Source organism: Dendropsophus ebraccatus, unplaced genomic scaffold, assembly GCF_027789765.1.
Source record: "Dendropsophus ebraccatus isolate aDenEbr1 unplaced genomic scaffold, aDenEbr1.pat pat_scaffold_574_ctg1, whole genome shotgun sequence".
NCBI lineage: Eukaryota > Metazoa > Chordata > Amphibia > Anura > Hylidae > Dendropsophus > Dendropsophus ebraccatus.
In genome coordinates, this window is record NW_027210173.1 from 91,684 (window position 1) to 102,144 (window position 10,461).

Sequence of the window (10,461 nt, forward strand, 5' to 3'; positions counted from 1 at the left end):
CTGCCTGGCCTCCATGTTGGCTACTGCTGCTCCTGCCTGGCCTCCATGTTGGCTACTGCTGATCCTGCCTGCCCTCCATGTTGAATACTGTTGCTCCTGCCTGTCCTCCATGTTGGCTACTGCTGCTCCTGCCTGGCCTCCATTTTGACTACTGCTGCTCCTGCCTGGCCTCCATGTTGACTACTGCTGCTCCTGCCTGGCCTTTATGTTGTCTACTGCTGCTCCTGCCTGGCCTCCATGTTGGCTACTGCTGCTCCTGCCTGGCCTCCATGTTGGCTACTGCTGATCCTGCCTGCCCTCCATGTTGAATACTGTTGCTCCTGCCTGTCCTCCATGTTGCCTACTGCTGCTCCTGCCTGGCCTTCATGTTGGCTACTGCTGCTCCTGCCTGGCCTCCATGTTGACTACTGCTGCTCCTGTACTGGCCTCAAATGACTATTGCTGGACCTCCACTGGCCTCCAATGACTACTGCTGCTCCTTCACTGCATTTATGACCTTTTTCTTGCATAGACCCAGTAATGGTGAATTTCCTGCATAGACCCTGTAATGGTGAAAATTGAAGTCTAAAAAAAGAAAATGACTTTGAGATATCGAAAAGATAATGATGTTACTCTGATGTTAGAGCTCTAAATTCAACCACTACCCCCGTATCATATAGATGCCTTAAACAATGAAATCCAAAGAAATCCAAAATTCGGTCGAACAAAATTCGGTTTACACGCTGTGTGCATTGGACGTCCATCATTCCTTTGACTTCAATGCATCGCAAAAACTGACGTAGAAGAGCCGCCTTTTTTCTTTTTTTTACGTTGCATGAACATAGCCTTAAGCTGTATTATTTCATCTGAAGGCAGACAAAGTTCCATAATTCAAGTAGAATATCTGTATAAATACATTTGGTTTAATTTAGTCTCTGAGTGCAGAATCTTGTTTCATGTACCACTTATAAATTCTTAATTATCTTTCTTTGGTCCTGTGGAGTTGAGAGGACATTTTGTCTCTGTTCCTCCATTCTATAGTCTTAAAATGTGTACGTGCTGTGTATAATGCTGTGTATGCAACTATTGGGAAAGAGGCCTCCGCTCTGTCTATTTACCATCTTTATTACAAGGAGAACTTGTTTTTCCCTTGGCTCTTTTATTTCTGAGGATCCTTAAAGGGGTAGTCCACCAAAAAAAATTTTCTTTCAAATCAACTGGTGCCATAAAGTGCCAGAGATTTGTAATTCACTTCTATTAAAAAATCTTAAGTCTTCCAGTACTTATTAGCTGCTGTGTGTCCAGCAGGAAGTGGTGTTTTCTTTCCTGTCTGACCCCGTGCTCTCTGTTGCCTCCTCTGTCCATGTCAGGAACTGTCCAAAGCAGGAGCAAATCCCCATAGAAAACCTCTCCTGCTCTCCAGACTGGAAATAATACAACTTCCTGTTGGGCATACAGCAGCTGATAAGTACTGGAAGGCTTGAGATTTTTTAATAGAAGTAAATTACAAATCTCTGGCACTTCATGGTAGCAGTTGATATGAAAGAAAATTTTTTTTGGTGGACTACCCCTTTAAGTATAGATGAGGGCAAGGACAGCTGAAAACAAATATCATGGCAGCTCTTGCAAGATATGTAAACACCCAGGGTTCAGATACCTTGAAAATAACATGTTTTTTAATTAATCTTAGCCACTAACTTGCTGAGTAACAGAATACATAATTGACACTCACTCTAATCAGAACAAGAATTAATATGTAACATCTAACCAATAGGAACTTGGTCACTGCCCATGTCCTTCTTGGTTGGATGCCAACTTTCTTTGTTATGTATAAATATGTGTTTTTGTCCAATAAATGATGAGCTTGATTCACAGAATGCTGTGTCTGTGTCATGTCTCCCAAGCTTGTAAAAATACCCTACTGATAATTTAGAGTCTCGCTAAGACTGGTGGTGGATGTTTGCCCCACAGTTAATGGCACTCCAGATGGGACTGGCATAATATCTGCATTGACAACACCCAAACCTTGGAGAATTATGGTTCAGAGACCCACAGACCAGACCAGCTGCAGCATAAGGCAGCACCCAGGTACAGTCCTGCTTTTTGTAGTTTATTGCACTAGCTGACATATGGAGAGAACTTTTGATCATAAAAGTTTTCTATTTCTTCTTCACATGGATCAGTTGTTGATGCCATAACTCTGGGTAGTCAGGTTGGTGAGGGAAGTGTATAATGTCCAGTTCAAGGTACAAGCCCTGTTCTAATTAGGACTCATGCACTCATCTCCCTGAGATGCCTTGGCAACCGAACCACCAGGAATGAGCTGAATCTCTCCATGCAGAACTGAAGAGAGCAAACGGGGGACTGCACGTTGTACTTACCCAATAATTGCAAACAGGTTTGGCTAGAGAGTAGTAATGGAATGGTTAAACTTTTTGACACGTACAATTGTAATACAAGGAAAGTTTCCAGTGTAGGTATAATATATGTAAAACCTAAAGAACAACTCTGATATCACATGAAAGGTCATAGTTGTAAAGTAAAACAACAGTGTTTGGGTTAAAAGGGGGACCCAGGATTACAAAAAAAACTGCTACTTTCTTGCAAATACAGCACCACACCTGTTCCTAAGGGTCCATTTACACAGAAAGATTATCTGACAGATTATCTGCCAAAGATCTGAAGCCAAAGCCAGTAACAGACTATAAACCGAGATCAGGTCATAAAGGAAAGCCTGAAATTTCTCCTCCTTTCAAATCTATTCCTGGCTTTGGCTTCAAATCTTTGGCAGATAATCTCTGTGTAAATGGACCCTAAATTGTGTGCAGTATTGCAATTTAACTCTGTTTACTTCCATGGAATGCAGCTGCGAAACCACACCCACTGATGGGAACAGTTTCTGTGCAATCATATCTCTAGGAGTAAATATATGAGCAGCAGACATTTTATCTTCCATCTGTGATTCTGTTTTATTAAACCACTACTGCATGTACTTTTCAAACATAGGAAAACAGCTCAACAGAAAATAAGCCTTTACCTCTGGGCTTTAAACTAAGCATAACTAAACAGTCAACCTTGGTCCCATGGACCTTCTTGACTAAAGCTTCTCTCAGGCATTCAGAGATTTGGCAATAGGGCCAAAAAGCAGTGACATGAGTTTAATTCTTTTTTCCTCAGCTCATTTACAATCATGCTCTTGCTGCAGGCTATTCCTTTGCTCAGTAATAAGCATATATAACCCATCATGGCCAACCAAAACCTGTACCTGAGGAAATGCATGGATCACACAAATAAATTTGACTAACATTAACCCCTTCATGCCAGCAATACATAAATATACATTCCTGCTGCACATACCCCATGCAGTAGGAATGTATATATACATTTCTGACTGAGGGGCTAAAGATGTGTGAGGGACCGCTGGAGTGAGAGCAGCCCCACACACATCAGTGTCCTGGGAGCCCAGCATAATGACAGGCAGCTGTGTTCCTGCAGCTGCCTGTCATGAACCCCTTAAACACTGCGATCTATAGCGATTGCAGCGTTTAACCCTGCTGTTCTCTTCAGTTCTACTATACACATATGTTTTGGTCATTTTTGACCGGGCCTATTAAGGTCTGGATTTTTAACTATCTAGTGTTTTATTTGAATATCTTTTGCAAAAAAGTCTTTATAAAACTGTAAACTATAACTAGTAACATCAAACTGTATGTGAATATATTTAAAAAAAATAAAATAAAAAGTCTAGTTTTTTTCTATATAAAATGTGAAATAAGGTTCAAGGTGCTAAATTTACTATTTGTATTTGTCACAAGTACAATTTACATGTCTTTTGCATAAGTACTTTGCACTTAGCAACATATCACATTTGATTTGCCATTACTTGATGTTGGAAAGAAAGTGCATCATTTCCGTTTTAGGCTGGTTGAGGCCGGGGGCATCGTCGCAGTGCTAGTGGAAGCCCTTGGTTCACTTTCTTCAGCATGCTGTTGGATCCTGTGGACAATGGCTGCAGCTCCATCACCTCTGGGTGTTATTTTTCTTTTTTCAATATATAGGCTAAACAGTGATTTTCCCAATTTCTCTAAAAAAAATTCCCATCCTTCTTTTATACAGTTTATTTTTGTTCCAATTTGGATTTATTTCATGCCATAACACAAATGCATTGTACACCCGACACATCAAGAATATTGTAAAAAACAACCATTGGCCACCGATAGTTTTGCGTTTACAGGTGTAAGTGCCTATGAGTTGATTTAGAGTAACAACTACCCCTTTAGTGGCATTGTAATGTAAAATTATGTCCAGCTTTCTGTTGTCTCAGTTACTGATTGACCAAAATGAGATTATAACTCCTTTTCTTTTTTCAAAAATGGCTGGAGATTAGTATAAAAGGCTATCGGTCATTTTTGACCGAACAGTACAAGAGTAAAAAAAGATGTGGAGCAAAAAGTAAACAAAAAATAAATAAATAAAAACTGCTATTAGTAAGAACCCCTCAAATGAGGAAAAGTCAATGAACCACAAGTTTCAGAACCGCATAAGGAATATTTAAAAAAATATCAAATTTGGTCATTTTTGACCAAACAGAACAGCAAGGTTAAGGTACTCAGTGACAGGACAAGCTCCTGTCACTGAGTGATCGGGACCCCCAAAGCCAGGCTGCGGGGGTCCGAATCGCTTGTACCGATGTCTTGTCAGGTTGGCAATTCATGTATTGAGTCTGCTCTAAGGTAGGCTCTATGCATAGTATATGCAATCTATTGATTGCATGTTTTAAGTGAAAATTGTTATAAAAAAAAAGTGTAATAAAAAAAAGTTTTAAAAAGTATTTAAAAAACATTATAAACCCCCCTCCCAATAAAAGTTTAACATACCTCCTAACTGCTCTATCAGAAAAAAATATTAAAAAGCGATAAAAAAATTTCTGTTTTACCAATATGATATTCATAAGAACTAGAGATCATGGTGCAAAAATGACACCCCAACCAGCCCTGTAGGTGGAAAAATAAAAGTGCTATGGCTCTTAGAAGGAGGGGAGGAACACTGCAAAACCTACAACTGTTTAAAGTGGACAACGCAATTGGACATTCAAAAAGTTGACAATGTGGGATATCAAGAACACATACAATGACATGTAACATGGACATAACACAGTCCAGTGAAATGGTCCTCAAAAGCTTGTTTGATAAGTTAAGAATAATGAAAATTCTGTTGAAGGTTCATTTGAACATAAAAGTGTACATACGTCTCAAAAGAAGCACAGAACATACTGATAAGTCAATACATAAGGAACAACATTGGCTCAGGTCTTTTAATTGGCAGTTTGTGATTTAAATCAAGAAAACCTCTCAATCTGAGGAGGACTGCTGATACCAAGCAATGATTAAACTTCACAGTAGAGCGCCTTTTCCTTCTAAGAAGCCATTTTTATGCTACGCAGCTTCCTTCACATGCACTGACAGCATCAATAAGCAAGTGAAAAACAGGACAAAGATGCCAATTCAAAACAGCAGTCCAACCCAAATTTGGCTTTTTTTGTTTCTTTACATCAGTGGGCAGACATAGAGTTGACTTTTAATGTTTATAATCTTCAATGCAAGATGCTAGGGTTTCAGAGCTTCTTGGTTTCTCCCATATAGCCAAAAAACCTAGGTTTAACATGTTACACTTGCACAATATATAATTATTGAGTACACAGCAAAGCAATTACATACTTTAACATAAAGAATTAAAATGGAATTAAGAAACAACCAGCATCTTAGCATAAGTACAAAGATTGTCAAAGGCAGCTAATCTGGCAGAACTATTTTGTAACTGAGAGCCAAATATGAAATTCAAAGGCAATTTAATGGAAGAGTTTAGGTTTAGTTTACATCTGCCCTGTTGACTTTATTATATCATGAAAGGCAGGAAGCTCAGCTAGATCTGGTTGTATAACAAATACCAACCCTGCCTTACAGACCCCGCTGATCTAAGGAGCTCTGATTGGTTTATTTGACTAGAAAAATAGTTCTGACCAGGGTTTGTTTGTTTTGTTTTTTTTACTTCTGACGGAAATTGGATGAAATTTCAACAAAAGGCTCTGAGTAAATAAATTAAATTACTGGAGCCACTTCAGGCTATGTTCACACATCATTTTGTGGCCATATTTTTACAGCTGTAATTAACAAAATATAGACATATTTTCACCCCAAAATGACAGCTGTTTAAAAATACGGCTGAGAAAAGACATTGTGTGAACATAGCGTTAAAGTGTTTTTCATCTTTCTCAGCTCCTCTCTTGTGTTTTGGTCATAGCTACTGAAAGAATACCACTCTATTTGGAGTACTTGTGCCATCTGAAAAAGCTAGACGATACAAACCTATTAAGTGACATGGTTATACACTGATTTACATAGATGGCATGTAATATCGTTTCATGTGTCATAGAATTGACTGAGATAAATAATGTAAAACCATGGAAAATCTGCCCAAATACCCAGAGATCTATAACCCACACTCTAAATAATACACCAATTCATTCTGAATCTATTACCAGGTTAGAACACCTTAACTTGTTGCTAATACACTCTCTTAAGCTTTTCAAAATACACTAGTCTTGAATACATCAAGTGAAGATAACTAAATGCTGAACATACAAAATGTCCATCAAGACAGCTCAAAAAGCAATAGCCCTATAAAAAGATACCATTTATTTAAACAGTAAAAAAATTGTATTAAATGCCAATAAACCACAAAATGTAATCAAACCTCTTTACCTTATTGGTCGATTTTCTTTGCTGTCATAAAGTGAGAATATCACCTCCAGCTCCTCACCCAGATTTGAACACATTAAGCTCTTCATCTGCACAAATAGATGATGACTGCTTGCTGGCACTGGAGTGTCTTTTTTTCTGTGTCTGTGCTCCATCTATACAAAGAAAATTATAATATTATAGTTGATCAGACTCTGTTCAATCAAAAAAAAAAAAAAAAAGAAGTGCTAACATTCTATAATTTTGTTCAAATTGGAAGGGCTCTCATGATCACACAATGATGGCATATCCTGGTCATAACCGTTTACACTCAAACAGCCCGTTCATTACCTGTATAATGTACATATTATTATTATGTAGACAAAACATGGCCAAGCTCATTGCAATATCAAAGTACATTATAAGTCATAAAACACTACACATACTCCATTTCTCTGCAGGAATTATGTACGGTTCCGACAGCCGTATTACACCGGATGATTATCGTTAGAAAAATCGTAAGATTGTTTGAATTTAAACGATAACAGTTTCATGTAATAGCAGGCAACAATTAAAGGTCCAAAGAGAAATCGCTGATCGTTTGCTAGAATCTGGACCTATTTCTATCTTTGATCGTTCACAAATTGTTCAAACACCGTTCGGTGCAATAACACTTCATTCGGTCATTCTCTGGTCTTTCAGTCAGGAAAGGACGAGGGTAAGAACAGTAAGTAACGATCATGTCCTGTGTAATAGGTGAACGATTTACGATCAATCGTCATAGCGGCCGTTTGAGATGGGTTATCGCCGAAAAATCATCCAGTATAATAACACCCTAAGTGCTGAATTACTAGAATTAACACTTAACATATAAAAAGTAAACATTTTCAAGATAAAGATTTTATCTTTATTTTTAGATTTGAATATTTCAGATTAAAAGGGTTCCTGAAAAATACTTTCATATTGACAAATGAGATGAGTCACTGTTGTGGCAACTGACTAGTGTCAGTAATGAGACCAGAAGAAGCTTTGGAGTCAAAATAATGATGGTGGAGGATGGCAGCAGGTAGGCCACACCTTTATCTGTAATCTCATATATTCACAAATTTACTGTAGTCATACTCACTAATCTGTACAATTCAGTAACGCTGATTTCTTCTGGATCTACCATAGCAAATTCTTTCCTTGGAACCAAGTCTAGACCCAGCTGCCTATAAAAAATGTAAAGTGATTAAAAACTTTCATACTAATACCCTTCACTTGCATGTGTAGAACACAATGCACCTGAAACATTTCAGAGCTTCATACCAACGGATGCCTGTTGGTGATCATTAGAACTACAGGCCCAGATTTATAATGGTGTATAAAATAGAAACTAGTATAAATTTCCCACATCAACCAATCACAGCTCAGCCTTCATTTTACTACAGCTGACGACTGAGTTGTGATTGGCTTACTATAGGCAGTTTGCACCAGTTTCTATTTTACACACTTTGATAAATATGGGCTATGGTGTCTAATAGAGACGAGCGAACGGGTTCGGGTTCGAGCCGATCCGAACCCGAACGTTAGGTATTTGATTAGCTGGGGCTGCTGAACTTGGATAAAGCTCTAAGGTTGTCTGGAAAACATGGATACAGCGAATTACTATATCCATGATTTCCACATAGCCTTAGGGCTTTATCCAACTTCAGCAGCCACCGCTAATCAAATATCAAAAGTTTGTGTTCGGATCGACTCGAGCATGCTCCAGGTTCGCTCATCTCTAGTGTCTAATCAACATTTTTCCCCCTTTTTTCTGCTGGTTTCTCACATCTTCTTATATGTTGTTGAGTAGGCGCACTTTCGTGATGATGCACAAGCAATGCCGAATACAATGAGCCAATCAGATGTCTCCATTCATTGGCCCTCTTCTCTAGTGCACACCCGTACATTCTCTGACATAGGGGCCGCAGCTCCATTCCCCTCCTTTCCATCAGTCTGCAGGCAGAGAATGGTTTACAACAGACTACTGGAAGGTGAGAAAGATGCAATTTCTATGTATAATAAGATATTTTATAACATTCCACGTTTTCACTGATTTACACATAACTACTCTAACAATATATACATTATAAAAACTATAGTTACTCTGCTCACAGGGGAATAATGTGATAAGTAGTAGTTTACTAAAAATGTTTTTTTTGTAAACTCATGAATCAGCTGTGAGATTACAGAAAGGTGGTAAAAATAAGAATGCAATTTCACTGATCATGCTTATTATAGCAACTAACATCTTAAATCCATATGTATCACATTTTAAAAAGGGGGCTGTCAACATGTCACTTATAAATGTCTATTTGCTGGAGAGTGTAGAGTTTCTATGCTGCTATGTCCTCTAGGAGTTAGTAATGTCATAAAGCAGTGTTTTCTTTGCAAAGACATGGACAGAAGCATCTGCAAGGGATAAAATACAGTTACAGGCACTCAACCAGTTGTCTCAATGCTTGGATAGAAATAAAGATTATGGGTATATTGCTATCATTGAAGTATTCAGAATTAAATGTTTTTTCTTCATTTTTTTCACATTAACACATAGCATAGTACTTCATGCAAATTAAACAAAGTAGCAAACCTACTTCACCCATGTGTTTACTTGAAATACAAAAAAGGTTTTCTATCCATTTTAAGGGAACCTGTTATCACATTTTAGCTGCCTGATCCTTATATCATTAGGGAGGTCCCCAGTGGCTTTTGTTGCCTTGCTAGCCTGACTGAAAAGATCCCATTCTGTAAAGGAAGAGATAGGTCAATCAAGGCTGGGGGTGAGGGAAGAGGCTGCTGGGGATCACCCCACTAGTGCACTATTGGGATATAGCAGACCAGCATATCATATGTATGTTTTCCATCACTGATTTACATATGACTTTGAAGATGAGCAAAGTGGAGCTCTCAGGGTGAAGTTGGGATTGCTAGTTATGATACAGGTGCAGTTATATTGAGACTTTCTAAAGCACAAAGTGATGACTGGTTCTCCATCAAGTGCAAAACAATTGACTATATGATGAAGTACAAGAGGAGATTAAAATTCCTATATAAATACTAAACATGAAGCAACATTGTTCATATTCAACATGCCATTTAAATGTTATTAGGAATTCTTGTGGTGTGTGTAAAAATCATATCATATTGTGACAGGGGTGTAAATAAGTCCATGTCTAGAGGGGATTTTTATCTAAATTCCGGGCATACTTTTTAAAAAATCTCCATAGTATTTTCCAGTACAAGGATATAAGCCTTTTTTGTTAAAAGGTAAATGGGACTCAGGTGGCCAGTCCGTGTTGCCCAACATGGCAAGTGCCCAATCTGAATAATAAAAAAAAAGGTTTATATCTCGCCACTGGAAAGGAATTTGATGACAAAAAAATGGGATCATGATAACTAGGCCTTACTAGTAAATGTGCTTATTTACATTCTTGTTTTCCTGCAGACAGGTCCTGTATTTCTGTATGGTATGGTAAATAGGGTTTTTGCTTTTACATGAAAGGTATAAATAACCCACAATATTTCAGCAGACATAGAATACAGCAATTTGAACTAATGCCAATCAAAACTACACAAAAATTTTTTCTTAGTTAGAAACAAATAATGAACTAGTATTTTATTTCACCCTTGTAAAGAATCAGATCAAAACACAAGAATGGCAGTATATAAGGAAAAAAAGGCATTAAGAGACAGTAACAAAGGAAAAGCAGGTGGAGTGGAA

The 10,461-nt window shown here is 38.0% G+C and overlaps 1 protein-coding gene across 1 annotated transcript in view; it reads right to left on the reverse strand.

Moving 5' to 3' along the window:
- The window catches only part of LOC138777494 (dedicator of cytokinesis protein 4-like), a gene marked incomplete at its 5' end in the record, with an annotated part of 79,462 nt that extends 71,535 nt beyond the window's left edge, over nt 1-7,927 (reverse strand). Inside the window, 2 exons of the mRNA XM_069956299.1 lie at nt 6,741-6,892; nt 7,843-7,927. Coding sequence (XP_069812400.1) covers nt 6,741-6,892; nt 7,843-7,927 — 237 coding nt within the window. The remainder of the gene's footprint in view (nt 1-6,740; nt 6,893-7,842) is intronic.
- Nucleotides 7,928-10,461: the final 2,534 nt, after the last annotated feature.